Here is a 20,740-nt window from a genome sequence, read left to right as displayed (position 1 = left end):
AAACTCTGTCTCTACGAAAAATGCAGAAGTTAGCCAGGCACAGTGGTATGTGTCTATAGTCCCATTTACTCGGCAGGCTCAGGTGGGAGAATCGATTGAGCCTGGGAGATCGAGGCTGTAGTGAGCCATGATTGCACCATCGTACTCCAGCCTGGGCAACAGTGGCTCTGTCCCTAAATAAATAAAGTAAAAAGCAAAGTCAGTTTACTCGGTATGTTTCATTTAAAGGTTAATTGCATACAGATCGGTTTATTCCCATCCATTTCAGATGTCTTGCAAAACATTTATTTAAAATTCAAACCAAAACAAAAAACTAGGCCACAGGGAAAATCCTAAGGTCTCCAGAGTATATTTACATGCATCCTGGACTGCAGTGAAACAAAGTCAGAAGTCTGAGGGTTATTTTACCTTTCATCCTTTAAGTCAGAGATTTTTCTGGCTTGTGCGCCAGGCCTTCTGAGGGGATGATTACCTCCATCACACGGGACTCGGGGCCAACTGCTTTCTCTTCTGAGTCTGCTCCTTTCTAGAGAGCTCCTGTTTAATGCGGTCGACTGACTTTCACAGCCACTTGCTTACGTAGATTGGAAGCAGACAGGCGGGATGATTTACCCAAAAGTGCACAGTTGCAGCACACACCGTCCTTCGTGTTCACTGTTCTCTGCCTACCCTTATACCACTGGCCGCTTCGTCTGAGTCACAGAGTGAATTTATCCTCAATATATGTTGTAGATGAGGGGAAGAGTCACGGCAGGAGTGGGAAAGCTCGTAAATCACTCGAACCTCATTTTGTGTGAAATATCAAGCCCTCCCAGGAAATCCCTACTGAAAGTAGTTAAAAACATTTTTTTTAAATAATCTAGGTTTTGGTTTATTACTTGTACAGGTCAAGTTTAACCAGGCAAATTTTCAAATAGTATTGAAGAAACTGCTGCGGCAGGGAAGGTGTTTGAGGGCGGTGGTACTGGGGATTCTCTCAGCAGTTAGGAACGAGCCGTCTTCAAGATCAGGCCGTGTGAGAGCAGTAGGATGTGTTGTGGCATTTTTCGTTGCTCTGGACAAATCACATGGCCTACATTTTTTTTTTTTCATTAAGATGATTACTGAGGTATTGAACCCAATTTACAAAGCCTGCTTAGAAATTCAGCCTACTTCCAAGATCTGCGATGGAGACCTTAGACAGCTTAGCCGAAGTACCTCCTAAGTTAATTGTTTAAATAAATCTAATTAGCTTTCTGTCTGATGTTAAAATGTTTTCTCTTTTAAAACATTTTAAAAGTGCTATTACTGGCCGGGCATGGTGGCTCATGCCTGTAATCCTAGCACTTGGAGAGGCCGAGGCAGGTGGATCCCCTGAGGTCAGGAGTTCAAAACCAGTCTGGCTAACATGGTGAAACCCCATCTCAACTAAAAATACAAAAAAATTAGCTGGGCATGGCGGCCGGCGCATGTAATCCCAGCTGCGTCAGTAGTTTGAGGCAGGAGAATCTCTTGAACCCAGGAGGCAGAGGTTGCAGTGAGACCAGGTCGTGCCATTGCACTACAGCCTGGGCGACAAGAGCGAAACTCTGTCTCGAAAGAAAAAAAAAATGCTATTACTACATTATTCAGTGAGAGAAAAAAGAAAAACCTTAACATAGTGACTACAATATTATCATTTTAGTGTATTTCACTTTTTCTTTTTTTTTTTCTTTTTTTTACTTTTAATATCTGGTTGTTTTAGGAGATGATGGTGAATTAACCTGGTTGCAGGTAAGTCGAGGTCTTCAAGTCCACTCACTTGACATTGCCCCCTTCAAACTCCTCCTCTGCACTTTAGTTGGAAAGGAGATTAATCAGAGCTAATGAGCCATTTCCTAATTATGAAGTTAATAAGGCATTCCTGGTCCATGTTGCACCTTTCCTAGGTAATCAAGAATCGAGTACGGTTTCTGAAACCTTAGTGAGCCTCAGAATCACGTGGAGGACTTGTTAGGACACATGCTGGGCCCCATCTCTGGTTTCTCATTCAGCAGGTCTGGGGTAGGACTGAGAATCAGATTTCTAATCAGTTCTCAGATGAGGCTGAGTCTCCTAGCCCAGGACCACACCGTGAGAATTACTTGTGTTGACCATGATTTTAAGTATTCTTCTGACTGTCACTCTTCTTCTTCTGACTAATCAAGAGTTAACTCTGGTTGAAATAATAGTTTAGATATTTTATACTGTGATTCTCATCCCAAGCATTTCCCAAAGTTGCTGTACAGTCTTTATTTTAACTTAAAAAGATTGCACAAGTAATTCGTGTTCCTTAAATAAAAATAAAGCTAAAAGTAAAATTAAGCTAAAAGAAAAATTAGTTACAAATTCCACCTGCATTGGTATTTTAGTATATATCCTTCCAATCTCTTGTGAGACAGACACAGAAAAATGTGTCTGCCTCCCCATGTATGTAGTGTGTGTAGGTATTTTATATATATATGTATGCATGCATATACACACAAGTATATCTAACAAAAAGCAAGACCCGGTTTTTTTTCTTTCTCTTTTCTTTTTCTCTCTCTTTTTTTTTTTTGACAGTGTCTTGCTCTGTCACCAATGCTGAAGTGCAGTGGTGCAATCACGGCTCGGTGCTGCCTCATCCTCCCGGGCTCAGTTTCCCTTCCCACGTCGGCCCCCTGAGCAGCTGGAACTGCAGACACATGCCACCACTAATGGCATGTGCCTAGCTAATTTTTATATTTTTTGGTTTTATTTTGTTTAATTTTTTCTTACTTCTGTAGTTTTTGGGGAACAGGTGGTGTTTGGTTACATGGCTAAGTTCTTTAGTGGTGATTTCTGAGATTTTGATATAATTTTTGTATTTTTTGTAAAGACAGGGTTTCACCATGTTGCCCGCACTGGTGTTGAATTCCTGGGCTCCAGCCCCGTCCGCCCACCTTGGCCTCCCAAAGCATTGAGATTACAGGCAGGAGCCACTGCACCCAGCCAATGAGATCTTATACAAGTATTTTTAGCTTACTTTTCAAAAAGCCTATGTAGTAAATATCTTATGTTGAATATATATCTATCTAGTTTTAATTGCATTTTTTTCAGTGTGTATGTATATCATAATTTATTTAATTAGTTCTCCATTGTTGGACTCTTAAGATTTTTGTTCTAGTTTTTCCATTAATAATACTGTGCTGAGCATCTTAGTACATTTTTCTGTATTTGTCCAGTTATTTTCTTCAGATGATATCTACACATGTAGTTGCTGTATGAAAGGTTATGTTCTTTAAAACATCTTTGCTAGTCTGTGAGATAAAAAGAATACTCTGGTTTCAGTTCGTATTTGGTTATCGATAAGGTTTATTGGCCATTATTTATTTATCTTTGTGAATTACCTATTTGTATCCATTTTTCCACTGGGTGTCTATCTTTGTATTTTTATTTGTAAGGTCTAACTCAGGCTGGGTGAAGCGGCTCACGCCTATAATCCTAACGCTTTAGGAGGCTGAGGCAGGTGGATTGTTTGAGCCCAGGATTTCAAGACCAGCCTGAGCAACTTGGCGAAACCCTGTCTCTACAAAAAATCCAAAAATTAACCTGGCGTGCTAGCATGCACCTGTGGTTCCAGCCACTCAGGATGCTGAGGTGGAAGGATCACTTGAGCCCAGGGAGTTCGAGGCCTCAGTGAGGCGTGATTGTGCCACTGCATGCCAGCCTGGGTGACATAGTGAGACCCTGTCTCAAAAGAAAAAAAAAGATTAAATCTTTGTCATATGTTTCAAATATTTTCCCCAATTTACTCCATGTATCTTTCGTAGGTTCATTTCCCCACTCACTGCCCACTGCAAAACTTTAGAGTCAGATGCTGCCCAGACTGCTGAGTCACCATTTTATTTATTTATTTATTTATTTATTTTGAGACGGAGTCTCCCTCTGTCACCCAGGCTGGAGTGCAGTGGCTCGATCTCTGCTCACTGCAACCTCTGCTTCCCAGGTTCAGGCAGTTCTCCTGCCTCAGCCTCCTGAGTAACTGGGATTATAGGTGTGTACCACCACGCCCAGCTAATTTTTTGTATGTTTTTAGTAGAGACGGGGTTTCAGCATGTTGGTCAGGCTGGTCCGCAACTCTTGACCTCAGGTGATCCACCCACCTCGGCCTCCTAAAGTGCTGGGATTGTAGGCGTGAGCCACTGCACCCAGCCGAGTCACCGTTTTAAATGGCTGTGTAATATTCCTTTAAGTTGGGTGTACTGTCATTTACTTTATTAGCCTCAAATTTTAGGGATCCCTCGAGAAAGTCTAAGCATGTCATTCCATGCTTTTTCAGTTGTTCTCTCTACTTTTTTTCTTTAACCAGATGCTAACCCTGAGGTGACGATGACAATGCTTCGCTGGATCTATACAGATGAGTTGGAGTTCAGAGAGGATGATGTGTTCCTGACTGAATTGATGAAACTAGCAAATCGGTTTCAGCTACAGCTCCTCAGGGAGAGGCAAGTCACAGCAGATATATTCAAGCACCTCAGATGGTGGTGGCTGAGCTTTAATTATGCTGAGCTCTGGGAAAACAGCTGCTTCTGCTAATGTAAATAACTTCGCAAGGTGTTCCTTTAAAGGCGATGGTGGGGAGAGAATTTGTTACCTCCCTTGCTTTGTGTTATCTTGTAGCTAAATTTTGCTAAAGCTTTCGCTCTTCTCTTTTCTTTCACTGGTCTGTTACCTGAAATTACATAATTGTATAAACTGAAAAATTAAATATGAAATAATATAATCCATTGTCCAAACTTTCAGCTTTCCTTCCCTTTCTGTTTCCCTTGACATTTTACCCTATTTTCTGATACATCAAGTTGAATGAAATCCTTAGTCATAGTCTCTTTGTTGGAAACAATGAGTGCCTAAATGAATATGTGAAAATATTGTCCAAATAAGTGTCATAGCGAGTGTCCCAGAGATCTCACTTCAGTTAAGTGACTGCATTTTAGGTTGTCAAGGAGATAGCATGCTGTGTTTTTATACTGCATTTTCTCTGTTGCTCTCCCAAGTTGGCATTTTAGAACAACAGAAAACAAAACGTTCACTAAATAATGTCAGACAAGATGTCCGGGAGCGTCTGTCTATTGGAGCTGTGGCTCTTGGCTCTTGGTAATCAGCCTGGTGATGGAGTATCTTTTTTTTTTTTTTTTTTTTTTTTTTGAGATAGAGTCTCGCTCTGTCGCCCAGGCTGGAGTTCATGGAGTACAGTGGCGCGGTCTCGGCTCACTGCAAGCTCCGCCTCCTGGGTTCACCCATTCTCCTGTCCCAGCCTCCCGAGTAGCTGGGACTACAGGCGCCCGCCACCACGCCCGGCTAATTTTTTTTTTTGTATTTTCAGTAGAGACGGGGTTTCACCGTGTTAGCCAGGATGGTCTCGATCTCCTGGCCTCGTGATCCGCCCGCCTCAGCCTCCCAAAGTGCTGGGATTACAGGCGTGAGCCACCGCGCCCAGCCGATGGAGTGTCTTTTTTTTTTTTTTTTTTTTTTTTTGAGACGGAGTCTCGCGCTGTGTCACCCAGCCTGGAGTGCAGTGGCCGGATCTCGGCTCACTGCAAGCTCCGCCTCCGAGGTTCACGCCATTCTCCTACCTCAGCTTCCCGAGTAGCTGGGACTACAGGCGCCCGCCACCACGCCCGGCTAGTTTTTTGTATTTTTAGTAGAGACGGGGTTTCACCATGTTAGTCAGGATGGTCTCGATCTCCTGACCTCGTGATCCACCTGCCTCGGCCTCCCAAAGTGCTGGGATTACAGGCTTGAGCCACCGCGCCCGGCCGATGGAGTGTCTTTTTTTTTTTTTTTTTTTGAGACGGAGTCTGGCTCTGTTGCCCGGGCTGGAGTGCAGTGGCCGGATCTTAGCTCACTGCAAGCTCCGCTTCCCGGGTTCACGCCGTTCTCCTGTCTCAGCCTCCCGAGTAGCTGGGACTACAGGCGCCGCCACCTCGCCCGGCTAGTTTTTTGTATTTTTAGTAGAGACAGGGTTTCACCGTGTTAGCCAGGATGGTCTCGATCTCCTGACCTCGTGATCCGCCCGTCTCGGCCTCCCAAAGTGCTGGGATTACAGGCTTGAGCCACCGCGCCCGGCCTGGAGTGTCTTTTTACAGCATTTAGTGATCTTTTGTGTTCCCTTGGGTGCGTAAAGGAATGGCTTTTCTCGTGGGTGAGTGAAGGGATGGTTTCATTCATCAGGAGGCACTCCACCTGTGGCTGTGTTTTCCCCAGAGAGACTCTGCTGCCTAGAGCTGCGTGCTGTTTTCATCATGGGCTGGTGTTTTCCCAGGAGGGCTCACTGTTCCCCACATGAAATCAGTGGACGGCTTACTCGTGTCTATTACTGATGTGGGTTTGAGTGCATTTTCATATCTAAATCCTATAATTAAAAAAACAAAAGCAGGTCCACAGTCTATAGGTGCATAGAGCATGAGGTTATGAGCGGAGCTGATTTGTTACTGAGGCCATTCAGTTAACTCTTTCATTTGTTTGTTAATTTGTTTGGGTGAGGAGTCCTGGTGAGAGTGAAATGAGACGGATTTTAATTAGATTGAGTATGATTTATGTCTTTATGTTTTTTCCAGACTTCCTGAACTTTCTCCTGTTGACCTTGTCAAACTTGCTTATGTAAATTAAATTGCTTTGATAAAATGTCCTGGGGTTGGAGTAGTTTAGATAATTGTAATCTGTGTAATGGATTCTTTAATTAAACTGTTTGTTGTTTATTGACTGAGTAGGCTTCATAACTGTCAACATTACCAGATGCTTAATTTTGTATTGTTGGATGTGAGTATTGAGTTATTATCTGTCATGGCTTTCTTAAGAGCTGGAGTGGAAGACACCAGGAGTGGAGTCAAGTGTTAGCTTTTAAAGGGTCACAGAGTGCCCCCTGCTGTCCCTGGAAGGAATTACATGCTTGAGATAGTGAATGAAAGGGTGCTGGTGACGGGTGACGGGTGACAGGTGCGGCTCGTCGTGAAGCAGGCGTTGCTCTTTTTGTAATGTGGAGATCTTGGTGGTTTTGGAATGCTGGCACTAATTTGATGAAAGAGTTTATAGTAAGAATTAATCAGGAAAATACTTCTTTCTCTTTCTTTTTTTTTTTTAACCATAGAGGGCACACTGAAGAAAATACTCTTAATTTTTTGTTTGTTTTGTTTTGTTTTTTAGGCAGAGTCTCACTGTCACCTAGGCTGGAGTGCAGTGGTGCAGTCTCGGCTCGTTGCAACTTCCGCCTCCAGGTTCAAGCGATTCTCCTGCCTCAGCCTCCCAAGTAGCTGGGATTACAGGCATGTGCCACCACCCCAGCTAATTTTGTGTTTTTATCGGAGACAAGGTGTCACCATGTTGGCCAGTTGAACTCCTGACCTCAAGTGATCCTTCTGCCTCGGCCTCCCAAAGTGCTGGGATTACAGGCGTGAGCCACTGAACCAGGCTGTTTTAACTGTTTGTTTTTTGAGGCAGTTTCGCTCTTGTCGCCCAGGCTGGAGTGCAGTGGCACAATCTCGGCTCACTGCAACCTCCACCTCCCGATTGAAGCAGTTATCCTGCCTCAGCCTCCTGAGTAGCTGGGGTTACAGGCATCTGCCACCACACCCGGCTAATTTTTATATTTTTAGTAGAAATGAGGTTTTGCCATGTTGGCCAGGCTGGCCTCAAACTCCTGACCTCAGGTGATCTGCCCACCTCAGCCTCCCAAAGTGCTGGGATTACAGGCATGAGCCACCGTGCCCAGCTAATTTTTTTAAAGAGAGAATTAATGTATACTAAAAAAATGAGTTAATTTTTTTCTGCTTACAAAAGTATAATACATGTTCAGTGTATGATATTTGGAAAATACAAAATGATATAAAGAAAAATGTCATTTGTAACTAAATCATTGTTCTTCTTCTGTCATTTTTCTTTTCAATAATTTTTCTTTTTCCCACATCCACTCAAGAGTGATATGAAAACTAGACAGGAGTTTGTGGGACATTTAAATATATGCTTGATTGTGTACTTTAAAAGTTGCCAACATGGTGAAACCCTGTCTCTACTAAAAATACAAAAACATTAGCCAGGCATTGTGGCGGGCACCTGTAATCCCAGCTACTCAGGAGGCTGAGGCAGGAGAATCGCTTGAACCCAGGAGGCGGAGGTTGTGGTGAGCCTGGACCACGCCACTGCACTCCAGCCGGGGCTACAAGAGTGCAACTCCGTCTCAAAAAAAAAAAGTGTTTTTTTTGTCTATATCTGTATCCTTTCTGTACTCTAAAGTTAAAAATGATAATTAAAAAATTCCCTTTGGGTGAAAGTTTGTCTGTCTTGCTGTTTTCAAAGAGAATATAGGAAGCAAGAATCTAAATTTCTAAATAAGATGACATGTTCTTTGGTTGCGTAAATCATGTCAGTTACTATTTATAATCTATCCAAATGGCAAATGGCACTCTGGAGATCCTAGAATTGGTGACAGTGAAATGTCTGCCAGCTTTAATAAAAGATCTGCCTTCATGAAACATATCTGAGTCCCTTGGCGCAATGTCATTTGACAGTTAAAAAGGAGGAGCATGGAATTTTCAGGTTCTCAGCATTTGTCTGTAAAAGTGCTTTGTAAAGTGCTTTACAAATGTGCGTCGTTTACTCCCTGAGATCTTCCTGTGTATTAGGCTGCCTGGCGTTAGGATGTTAGGAAGGTTGATTGATGTTAGTTGTAAAAATGGTAAAAGCTATCTGCAAAGAGATTTTTTTCTCCCGGGATGCTCTGATTTCATGGCTGAGGTTAGAGTGACTTTGTCAGGCATTGCTGTGGTGTGCTGCAGGTTTGGAGAAACCCATGGTACAGAAAACTGAGGCTTAGAAATATAATGCTGTTGGCGGGGCGCAGTGGCTCAAGCCTGTAATCCCAGCACTTTGGGAGGCCGAGGCGGGTGGATCACGAGGTCAGGAGATCGAGACCATCCTGGCTAACACGGTGAAACCCTGTCTCTATTAAAAATACAAAAAATTAGCCGGGCGTGGTGGCGGGTGCCTGTAGTCCCAGCTACATGGGAGGCTGAGGCGGGAGAATGGCATGAACCCGGGAGGCGGAGCTTGCAGTGAGCCGAGATCGCGCCACTGCACAGCAGCCTGGGCGACAGAGTGAGACTCCGTCTCAAAAAAAAAAAGGCAATATAATGCTGTTGTACGTAACTTACATTCTTGTTTATTATTATAACTTACTAATGTAACTTACTTAGATATTGTAACAACATGATTTTTAAAGTGCCCTGGGAGAGATGCTTCCTTACACCAAGTCAGTAATGTTAATTAAAAACAAAGCACCCAGCCTGGCCACGGTGAAACCCTGTCCCTACTAAAAATACAAAAATTAGCTGGGTGTGGTGGTGGGCGCCTGTAATCCAAGCTACTCTGGAGGCTGAGGCAGGAGAATAGCTTGAAACCAGGAGGCAGAGATTGCAGTGAACCAAGATCACGCCACTGCACTCCAGCCTGGGCGACAGGGCAAACTTCTGCCTCAGAAAACACCAGCAACGACAACAAAAAACCCCAAAGCTTTGACAGGTCTTAGTGTAAAGCAGGTGATTGCATTTACTGCTAAATAGAGAAATGACGCCAAGATTGTGTTCTTGCTCCTAGCCTCTCCTTCGTGAGGTTTAGAAGGGGTGTTCTGAGATGGGGCGCGGTGGCTCACGTCTGTAATCCCAGCACTTTGGGAGGCCGAAGCAGGTGGATCACAAAATCAGGAGATTGAAACCATCCTGGCTAACATAGAGAAACCCTGTCTCTACTAAAAAAAAAAAATACAAAAATCAGCTGGGTGTGGCGGCACGTGCCTGTAGTCCCAGCTACTCGAGAGGCTGAGGCAGGAGAATAGCTGGAACCCGGGAGGCGGAGCTTGCAGTGAGCTGAGATCACACCACTGCACTCCAGCCCTGTGACAAAGCGCGACTGCATCTCAAAAAAAAAGAAAGTGTGGTCTGCGTTCTGCCCAGGTCTTTCTCATGACCTTCCTTCCGCCATCACCCATTCCCATGGTCTTTTTCTACATCTGTTACCTAAAGCTCATCTGTTACGATTGGGAATTACCTGCTAGCTAGTTATGGTTAACAGTACTGAAATCCACTAATGTGGGTTATTAAAATTATGTGATTTCCTTTTGTGCTTTTTCCTTCGTAAAGGAATTTCAGGCTTTAGAGACGAGAAGGGCTAGGGGAGGGACCTCAAACTTGCGAGCATATTTACTACATGCCTCCAGCTGTGTTGAGTGTAACCAGTTCTCCTCCATCTTGGCAAACACACAAGTATTCCTCAAACATCTGAAGTAGAGTAACATCTTTATTTTACAGAGGAGGAGACGGGCACAGAGAGCTCAAGTCATTTGGCCCCTAAAGTTCCATGTGTCTCTACTCAGGTCTTTTTTACCTCATTGTTTATTTTGCTCTGTCCACCACATTCTGCCTTTGTGATTAGAAAGAGTTTTGGTGGAGGCTGCTGGCAGGGAAAACAGTGGTGAATGTCAGGAAATCTCGTGAAACCATACTAGTCCTCTGTGGCTGCCCTTGGAGGTGAACCTGATTTGGAGGGAGCTGTGGAGGCAGGGGAGGTGAAGGACTGTGCCCTGGCCTTCTTTTCCTCATAGACCTGGTTTCATGGGAGACTCCCTAAGGCTTCCAGGAATTACGGCGTAGAGGAAGTGTGGTCTTTCCAATGCTGCATCTTCCAGACTACGATGTGGTCCTGCTTTTGCTACCAGAGACCTATTTGCCTGCCTTCAGCTCTCTCTTCTATGATGTAGTTGATGTTCTTTTTTTTCTTTCAGACAAGGTCTCTGTCTGTCATCCAGGCCAGGCGTACAGTGGTGTGATCACGGCTCACTGTAGCCTTGAACTCCTGGGCTCTCACTTCAGCCTCCTGAGTAGCTGGGACTACAGGGACACGCTACCATGCCTGGCTAATATCTCAATTGTTTTGGTAGAGACAGGATCTTGCTGTGTTGCCGAGGCTGGTCTTGAACTCGTGGCCACAAGTAATCCTCCTGCCTTGGCCTCCCAGAGTCCTGGGATTACAGGTGTGAGCCTCTGCACCTGGCCATGTTTCCTTATTAATGATTCTGAAAGAGTCTTGTTTTTGTTATTACTTGGCTTTATGAGGACATCCATTGTAGCCAGTTTTTCTCTATTTTGGTGTACTGTGGTTTTGTTGTTATAGTAGAAATCTGATTTTTTTTGGTGTGGGGGGTATACTATGATTTGGCTATTTTTTCTATTTTTTTTTTTTTTTTTTTTGAGACGAGTCTTGCTCTGTCACCCAGGCTTGAATGCAGTGGCACCGTCTCAGCTCACTGCAACCTCTGCCTCCCAGGTTCAAGCAATTCTTGTGTCTCAGCCTCCCAAGTATCTAGGACTACAGGTGCGTGTCACCACGCCCAGCTAATTTGTTTTTGTATTTTTAGTAGAGACGGGGTTTCGCCATGTTGCCCAGGCTGATCTGGAACTCCTGAGCTCAGGCAATCTGCTTGCCTCGGCCTCTCAAAGTGCTAGGATTATAGGCGTGAGCCACCATGCCTGGCGGATTTGGCTATTTTTTTCTAAACATTAGATATTTTAGATGGGCCTTTTTTTTTTTTTTTTTTTTTTAGGGGGTCTTGCTCCATCACCCAGGCTGGAGTACAATGGCGCAATCTCGGCTCACTGCAATCTCCGCCTCCTGGGTTCAAGCAGTTCTCCTGTCTCAGCCTCCCAAGTAGCTGGGACTACAGGTGCCTGCCACCACACCCAGCTAATTTTTGTATTTTTAGTAGAGACAGGGTTTCACCTTGTTGGTCAGGCTGGTATTGAACTCCTGACCTCAGGTGATCCTAGGTGGGCTTTTAAAATACAGCTATATTGAGTTACAATTCACATACCGTACACATACATCTTATGGGAGAGCTTTCTTTTTTTTTTTTTGAGACAAGAGTTTTGCTCTTGTTGCCCAGGCTGGAGTGCAATGGCGCGATCTCAGCTCACTGCAACTTCCGCCTCCCGGGTTCAAGCTCTTCTCCTGCCTCGGCCTCCAGAGTAACTGGGATTATAGACATGCACCACCACGCCCGGCTAATTTTGTGTTTTTAGTAGAGACGGGGTTTCTCTACGTTGGTCAGGCTGGTCTCGAACTCCTGACCTCAGGTGATCCGCCCACCTCGGCCTCCCAAAGTGCTGGGATTACAGGTGTGAGCCACTGCACCCAGCAGGGAGAGCTTTTAAGGAGGTGTTAATTATTGAGGCATAGAACCTCGTATTTGAAACTATTTCTAAGCCACACTGTTTGCATAATACAGTTGTGCTAGTGGGAACTAAAGCAGTGTTCCATACAATTAAATTTTCTTTGAAGGACAGAGGTTGATCCATTTTGTGCTTGATTCGACAGTTACCTGCCTATGTGATCAGCGAGTGTCATGTGTGTACTGTTAAGGCAGTTGGGGTATTATGCTTAATAAGTTTATTGCATGTTATTTTTATTCTGACCAGAACTGAGCAGTGAGATATTATAATGAAATTCTAGTACTTTTTAAATATGGGAGACCAACTGTAATTTATTCATAACTACTTTGCTTACCCTTACCCCATAGTGTTATTAATAGGACGTAGCCAGCCAGTACACAGACGATCGCTTTGGTTTGTTCATTTGTGAACATATTTGTCCAGTAATACTGCTCATCATGAATACTCTCTTCCAGGTGTGAGAAGGGTGTTATGTCTCTAGTGAATGTCAGGAACTGTATTCGCTTCTACCAGACGGCAGAGGAGCTGAATGCCAGCACGCTGATGAACTACTGTGCAGAAATTATTGCAAGTCATTGGGTGAGTGAGAGGGTGATGGTGTCGACAGAGCTCTCTAGCTGGCGATCAGGAGACCGTGGCTTGGGACCTAGTTCCGTGGAAAGTGACCTCTCTGGCAGCTAGTTTTCTCTTGTTACACAATTGAAGAATAAATCGTTTGATTAGATGATCTGTGAGACTCTTTTCTACTCAAATTCTGATAGTTCTGTGATTTCAGAGCAGAAGGACAAAAGATAGCTCAAGTCTGGCTGGGCGCGGTGGCTCATGCCTGCAATCCCAGCACTTTGGGAGGCCAAGGCAGGCAGACCACTTGAGGTCAGGAGTTCGAGACCAGCCTGGCCAACATGGTAAAACTCCCACCTCTACTAAAAATGCAAAAATTAGCCGGGCTCAGTGGTACGTGCCTGTAGTCCTAGCTACTCAGGAGGCTGTGGCAGGAGAATTGTATAAACCCGGGAGGCGGAGGTTGCAGTGAGCCGAGATCATGCCACTGTACTCCAGCCTGGGTGACAGAGTGAGACTCCGTCGCCCACCCCCGCAAAAAAGATAGCTCAGGTCCAGAAACAGGCTTGAAAGCATCGCCTGCCTTCACCCTCCATCTGTGGAAGCTGCTGATGAGCTGCAGGAATAGGGTGTGGCTCCGTGGCCAGCAGGCCCTACAGTTTCAGCAGCACGGTTTCCGAGCTTGCCCTTGTTCTCCTCATCAGGTGGACAGCATCTTTAAATTTAGATTTCCCTTTCTTAGGTTGTTTCGTCATAAAGAACAGTGTTTATATTTTTTATTTATTTTTATTTTTTATTTTTGAGATGAGTTTCACTCTTGTTGCCCAGGCTGGAGTGCAATGGCACAATCTCAGCTCACTGCAACCTCCGCCTCCCAGGTTCAAGCAATTCTCCTGCCTCGGCCTCCTGAGTAGCTGGGATTACAGGCATGCGCCACCACACCCGGCTAATTTTTGTATTTTTAGTAGAGACGGGGTTTCTCCATGTTGGTCAGGCTGGTCTCAAACTCCCAACCTCAGGTGATCCACCTGCCTCGGCCTCCCGAAGTGCTGGGATTATAGGTGTGAGCCACCGCACCCGGCCAGTGGTTCACATTTTTTTGTTGTTGTTTGCAGTTTTAAAAAATTAGGGCTGGTGCTACCTTTTACAAATTAGTTTCTGCGAATTATTTGGTATTCAACAACATCATAGGAAAAGCCTTAGAGTTTCAGAAAAGGTGGCTAGAAGAGCTGGATTTTAAGGAATTGAAACCGGATTGGTAACCTTTCTGTTAAAATAGGTAGAAATATAGAGATCTGCAATAATAGGGACCAGCTGTGACTCAGCGGAGTGACTTGCTTGTGGAAGTTGGAGTTGATTGAATTGATTTTCTAACCGCCATCTTTCGGGGGGTGGGAAGAGGACTCCTTGCTCTCACGTGAGGCTCCCTCGGGGCGCATTCCTGTTAGAGGTATGCGTGGCTTGGCTTTGCCACCTCACTGGGAGGCACAGTAGTGCCAGGGGAAAGAGTGAGGCTCAGAACGTCAGCCTTCTGGTTCCCCAGCCATTTAAGGACTGTCTGAACTAGAGCAAGTTATCTAATCTCTTTATGCCTTACTTTTTTCTTCTGTAAAATGGGGATGATCAAGTCTTACCTCATTGGGTTTTGGGGAGAAGTAAATGAGTCGGGAAAGGTTAGGCCCTTCAAGTAGGGCCTGACTGACGCGTTTTAAGGGCGTACTAAATGGTAGTTGTGTTTATCGCTTTGTATCTGTTCTGCTTTTTACTATGTTGTGAATTGTCAGGATGACCTGAGAAAGGAGGATTTCAGTAGCATGAGTGCTCAGTTGTTATACAAAATGATCAAATCCAAGACGGAGTACCCGTTACATAAAGCTATCAAAGTGGAGAGAGAAGACGTGGTCTTCCTTTATCTGATTGAAATGGATTCCCAGGTACTGTAGCCACCTTTTCCATTCTTCATTTCCCGGAACTCTAATGCGCTTGTCTTTCTCCAGGCTGCTGCTCACTTCTTCCGAGCCGTCACTGGCACAGTCTTTAATGTACGGATTTCTACTGAATAGTTTGTTCAGGGCTATCTGAGCTTTTTCTAACATGTTTCTCAAAATTCTTCCAGCCTTAGCCCATTGCCTAATTTAAAAACCTCTTATATGCTTTTAGGTAGTGTTTTTTTGTTGTTTTTTTTTTAATGCTTCTTAACTTCCAGGTGCCAAAATCTGTATTAGTTTACTTTTGCTGCTATAATAAATTACCATAAACTTAATGGCTTAAAACAACACAAATGTATTGCCTAAGAGTTTTGTAGGTTGGAAGTCCAGGACAGGAATCACTGGCCCAAAATCAAGGTGTCAGCAGGCTGTGCTTCTTTCCAGAGACTCAAGAGGAGAATCCATTTCCTACTCATTTGGGTTTTTGGCAAAATTCAGATTCTTGCACTTACAGGATCGAGGTCCCCATTTTTCTTGCCGGCCGTCAACTGAGGGCCATTCCCACCTTTTAGAGCCCGCCACACATTCCTTAGCTCATAGCCCTTAGCTCATAGCCCCCGGCTTTTGTCTTAAAAGCCAGCAGTGGTGTGTCAGGTGCTTCTCATGTCACATCTCTCTGACTTGTTCCTCTGGTTCCCTTTTTCCCTTTGAAGGATGTGTGTGGTTAGATAGATCGGGCCTCCTGGATAATCTGGGATACTCTCCTCATTGCAAAGTCCTTAATCATACCCTCAAAGCGCCTTTTGCCGTGTAATGTGACATGTTTACAGGTTCTGGGGATTCGGACATGTCCGTCTTTGGGGGGCTATAATTCTGCCCATCACATGACCTTGAAAGAAAGGTAATGGCTCTTGACAGATGGGAACGAAGTATGTTTTATCCTGGGTGTCCAGTGTATGGGGAGACATTAAACTGCTGGGAAACATGAGATAAGCACGCCACCGCCTTTCATGGAAGCATTAGCTGTTCACTGTAAAGCTCTCGGAACCTCTGCCTGGCACTTGTGCCCCACAGCCCTCTGTCCACATTTTCCTGGTGGCCCTTACATCATCTCCCACAATGTTTGCTATGTGGTCCCCATTAATACAGTACTCCCTGAAAACGTGTACCCTGAGGAAGCCTGATAGAAGTTTATGAATGAAGTTGAATTTGGGGAGTAAGCAGTGTTGAAGTACTTAAATTTGACATTTGTATAAGCGATGATATTTAAGGGTCAAGGTGGGAGAAATGAAAATAGGTCGTATTCTCTACGCACGGGGTGCTAATTCACAAACGTGTTCATGTAGCTCCCTGGGAAGCTGAACGAAGCGGATCATAATGGAGATCTGGCATTAGATCTAGCCCTTTCACGACGGCTGGAGAGTATTGCCACCACGCTGGTTAGTCACAAAGCTGACGTGGACATGGTGGACAAGAGTGGCTGGAGCTTGTTACACAAAGGAATCCAAAGAGGTAGGAAGAAGTGTATTTTATATTTTTCCCTGCAGGCAGTTTTATTTTTATCCAAGTCATTTTTGAAGACTTTCTCACCTTGTTCCCACAATTCTCAAAGGCTTCCCTAGTCTGTACTCACAGGGTACATGATTCAGAATTTGATCACTGGGTCAGAGGAAGCACTCAAGAGCTGTTCCCTGCGCCTTGTTGGTTTGGCCGTTCACAGTGCCAACAGGGCTCCGGGAGGAAAGGCTGCAAAGGCGGTACTTTGTGTGAAGAAGCACCTTTTACCTGTAAGCACTTGTGTGTTTGCTTGTTCAGTGGGTCACTTGCTCCAGGAATTGTGCTAGGAAGGTTTTGCCTTTGTATCCTACCACAGACATGAGGATAGTAGCAAAACCGTAAATGTTTAAACATATTCTTAGATTCGGGGTGTTCACTTTAACAGGCTAGACCTCTATTATGATAAATTGGTAAAGTTTCATTGTGTTCTAGCAAAGTTATTTGAAATTGTAGCTATATTTTGAATGCATTGTTAGTAGTTGGAAGAATATAGAAATGATAGACTTGAGAACAAAACATCTTTTTCTCTTTTTTTTTTTTTGAGACGGAATCTCGCTCTGTCGCCCAGGCTGGAGTGCAGTGGCACGATCTCGGCTGACAGAAAGCTCCGCCTCCCAAGTTCACACTATTCTCCTGCCTCAGCCTCCCGAGTAACTGGGACTACAGGCGCCCGCCACCTCGCCTGGCTAATTTTTTTTTTTTTTTTTTTTGTATTTTTAGTAAGAGACGAGGTTTCACCATGTTAGCCAGGATGGTCTCGATCTCCTGACCTTGTGATCCGCCCGCCTCGGCCTCCCAAAGTGCTGGGATTACAGGCGTGAACCACCGCGCCCGGCCGAGAACAAAACGTCTTAATCCTAATGAATTAACTTGTCAAAGGAAAAACAATACTGGTTTTTTTGTTTGTTTTTTTCCATAGTCTTACTAATTCGTAAGTCCTAAGTGAATCCTGACTGATTTTGCTTTGCAATGGTCATTTTTGACAGAGTGAAATCTGTATAGAGGTAGAGTTCCAGTGAGGAATGAAAGCTTTCCAAAGTGTCAAAGCGTTAGTTCTCTGGAGGGATGGTTGACTTGATTGAAGTACATTGCCATGGCCACTTTTTTGTTACTTACATGTAGATATCAAAGAGAGAATCTACTCATTTCGCTCCATCTTAATCTTTTTTTTTCCCCTTTTGATGATGCGTTGTCATACCATTATTGTCTATGCTACATTTTTGCCGTTCACAAATTGCTCCTAGTTGGTGGAATGTAGTTACATCAAGTTGTGGTCCTGTGCCAGCTTTGTCCTTTTTGGGCAAAGGTTTTAATACGAGTATCCTTATAAGCCATGTGTTGGAGTGCTGAGCTTGCTGGCTGGTAGAGAGGAAAATTTTGCTCATCACTGGGTAGGAAATCCTTCGAGTGTGTCAGTGTCAAGAGCAGATGCATTTTCCCCAAGCACCATGATGTGCCGTGCGAAGCCAGCGAGTACTTAGCACTGAGTGTGATGCGGTGAGGAAATGTCCACCACGCAGGGAATGATTCTTTCCCACACTGTTTTGTGTCTTGAGATGTTTATTTTGGAAACAAATACCCTGTTACTAAAAAAAAAAAAAAAAAAAAAAAAAATTCTGAGAATTTTGTTCCTTTCCTCCCAGGGAGTTAATTCTTATGTTTGATAATAAAACATCTTTTGAGTTATTAAATATTTTGGTGATTGCTTAGCTACAAGAATTGCCAAGAATTAGCGATACATTTTTGATGTTTATTTTCAGACGGTTTAATCTTCCACTCTGAGTTTATTAATTGCCTGCAAGTATGTGGATTACAGTGTGGGTATAATAAATGTGATTTTGCTAACTTTAGAGTGTGTCACATATTACGGTAGACAGAGCACTGGCTATCAAGCTCATATTTACCAAGGTTTGAATCTCAGCTCATCTGTTTACTCTGTGGCCTTGGACAAGTCACATTCTGAGTCTTCGCTATCCATAAAGTGGGAATCACTTTTGCTTTATTGGTTTGTTCAGAGAATGCGAGGCAATGTTAGTGGTACACCCAGCATTGATTACCAGGGGACTGGCGGGGTCAGCCCTGCCGTTCATCCCTTGCCCCTGCACTGGAAATGCCGTAACCAGGTCCAGTTCCTGTAGGAGTTTTTTTCACTTTAACTGTTAAGAGTGAAAGTCTTTAATATATGAGATTTCGGTTTAGTTCTGAGCATGCATTGGAATCTGTCCACAAAATAGTCAGTGATCATCCTAATAACCGAGTATAGCAGTCGTTTTATCTAAAGAGTGGAACAGGCGGGCAGTGACTCTGCGGGAGTCCACAGCGGGCACGTGTTTGGCCGGAGAGAGGCCATCTCCTTGGATTAGCCTGATTTGAGCAAGAAGATGAGTCTTCACTTGATAAAAACAATTCTTCCTGAACTTTTTTACCTTAATAACCAACATCAGTCAGTGGATTTCTTTTTTCTTTTTTTTTTGAGACGGAGTTTCGTTCCTGTCGCCCAAGCTGGAGTGCAGTGGTGCAGTCTTGGCTCACTGCAACTTCCGCATCCCGGGTTCAAGCAATTCTCCTGCCTCAGCCTCCTGAGTAGCTGGGATTATAGGCACCCGTCACCATGCCCGGTTAATTTTGTGGTTTTAGTAGAGATGGGGTTTCTCCACGTTGGTCAGGCTGGTCTCAAACCCCCAACCTTAGGTGATCCGCCCACCGCGGCCTTCCAAAGTGCTGGGATTACAGGCGTGAGCCACTGTACCCTGTTGATGGGTTTCTTAAGTAGGATGTTCCTGTTAATTATTTTTAGTAAATTTGATAATGATGCCACCAACTGGAGCAGCATGAAATATGGTTTGTATTAATTGAATAATGAAGGTTACTGGCTGAATAGAACTGTCAAGAAGCTGCATTGAAAGAAATATTGTATATGGATTTTTTTAGTGTGAAGTTTTTTGTTAGGAATAGTTTTATGTGGACAGATTGTAATGGTCATGCCTCATTTACCTGGCAGTGTCAGTGAATGAGGTGATGAAGTAACTGAAACTTTTAAGCACCAGTTTTTATTTTAACTGTTTCTGATGATTTCAAGTCTTTCTAAAATGTGTTAACCATTTTCTTATTGACAGAAACCTTATAAACGGTGCTTGTGACATTTTCTGTTCCCTCCCATTGTTCTGCTCTTCTGATATCAGTTGTCCTTTTCCTTTATGTACCCTCTGGGCTGACTTTCTTTTAATGTAAAACTTTACTAATTTTCTATTTCTAGTAATTTCTAAATAGCTTTCTTTGGGGTGAATATATTTATATATATATGTATGATTATAAGTAAAAACTGTATATTTGGGTCTTATTAATAAAATAAATCTGATTCAAAGTCTATAATTCTTCTAAGAGGACCTAAGGATTTAAGATATAACCTTTTTTTTTTATCATGCTATCCATCTGAATCCAATAATTCATAGGGTTTCATATACCTGTGCAGTATTGCCCAGTTTATCTTCTGTATGTTTGGTGTATTACACATTTTTCGTTAACCTGTCTTGTCTTAACTTTACTGTGTATTTATCTCTCTCTCTCTCTCTCTCTCTCTCTCTTTTTTTTTTTTTTTTAAGACAGAGTCTTGCTCTGTCGCCCAGGCTGGAGTGTAGTGCTGCAATCTTGGCTCACTGCAAACTCCACCTCCTGGGTTCAAGCAATTCTCCTGCCTCAGTCTCCCTAGTAGCTGGGATTACAGGCACATGCCACTATGCTTGGCTAATTTTTGTATTTTTGTAGAGATTGGGTTTGCCATGTTGGCCAGGCTGGTCTCAAACTCCTGGCCTCAAGTGAACTGCCTGCCTCGGCCTCCCAAAGTGCTGGGATTACAGTCAGGAGCCGCTGCGCCCGACCACTATGTATTTGTGTCTTAGTTTGGAATATGTTTTAAACTTAAAGGTAATGAAACTGCATTATCCCTTGTTCCCTGAGTATCTCATATTTTGGACTTTTCATTAAGGCCCGTTGTCCTAATAATTCTAAAGTTTCTTTCTGCTCCCAGAATGTAAGTGGCCGTCTCTAGGATATTTAGTTCTATTGCTAATATATTGTTGTCTTTACATATTTTCTTCTATACCAAATCCATGCAGAGTTTGTTCACGCTACGGAGTAGGGCCCTCTGTGTATATGTATAAATGGATAGCAAAAGCCTGACCTAGCCAACCCCCAATATGCATGTTACCTGCTGCCTGCAGTGCTTTACCGCGTCTGTACTATAAAATCTAAGCTTTGATACTGGTAAAGATTGCACCCTTCTTCACCCCTTACCCCACCCAAAACAGGAGCAGAAGAATGAAAATATTTCAAGAGAAGGGACTTACTGGAAAATTGTTAAGTTACCTAAAGTCATAATTCATTCAAATAAGAACCTTTCTGATAAAGTAGAACCCAATAGCCCTAACCAGTCAGTCCATTTTCTTCCCAAACGTTTCCCCA

General features: G+C 43.8%; 1 protein-coding gene across 18 annotated transcripts in view; it reads left to right on the top strand.

The window, feature by feature from the left end:
* ANKFY1 (ankyrin repeat and FYVE domain containing 1) overlaps positions 1-20,740 on the top strand; it is a 103,932-nt gene that overhangs the window by 41,850 nt on the left and 41,342 nt on the right. For all 18 annotated transcript variants that reach the window (XR_013405927.1, XR_013405925.1, XR_013405926.1 and 15 more), the window contains 4 exons: positions 4,328-4,463; positions 12,689-12,812; positions 14,579-14,728; positions 16,069-16,234. Coding sequence is in view for 15 of the 18 variants with exons in the window: in XM_077969874.1 (XP_077826000.1) it covers positions 4,328-4,463; positions 12,689-12,812; positions 14,579-14,728; positions 16,069-16,234 (576 nt within the window). In the remaining 3 variants the exon portion in view is untranslated. The remainder of the gene's footprint in view (positions 1-4,327; positions 4,464-12,688; positions 12,813-14,578; positions 14,729-16,068; positions 16,235-20,740) is intronic.

Source organism: Macaca mulatta, chromosome 16, assembly GCF_049350105.2.
Source record: "Macaca mulatta isolate MMU2019108-1 chromosome 16, T2T-MMU8v2.0, whole genome shotgun sequence".
In the NCBI taxonomy this organism is placed as follows: domain Eukaryota; kingdom Metazoa; phylum Chordata; class Mammalia; order Primates; family Cercopithecidae; genus Macaca; species Macaca mulatta.
This window is presented reverse-complemented; position numbering and strand designations above follow the sequence as displayed.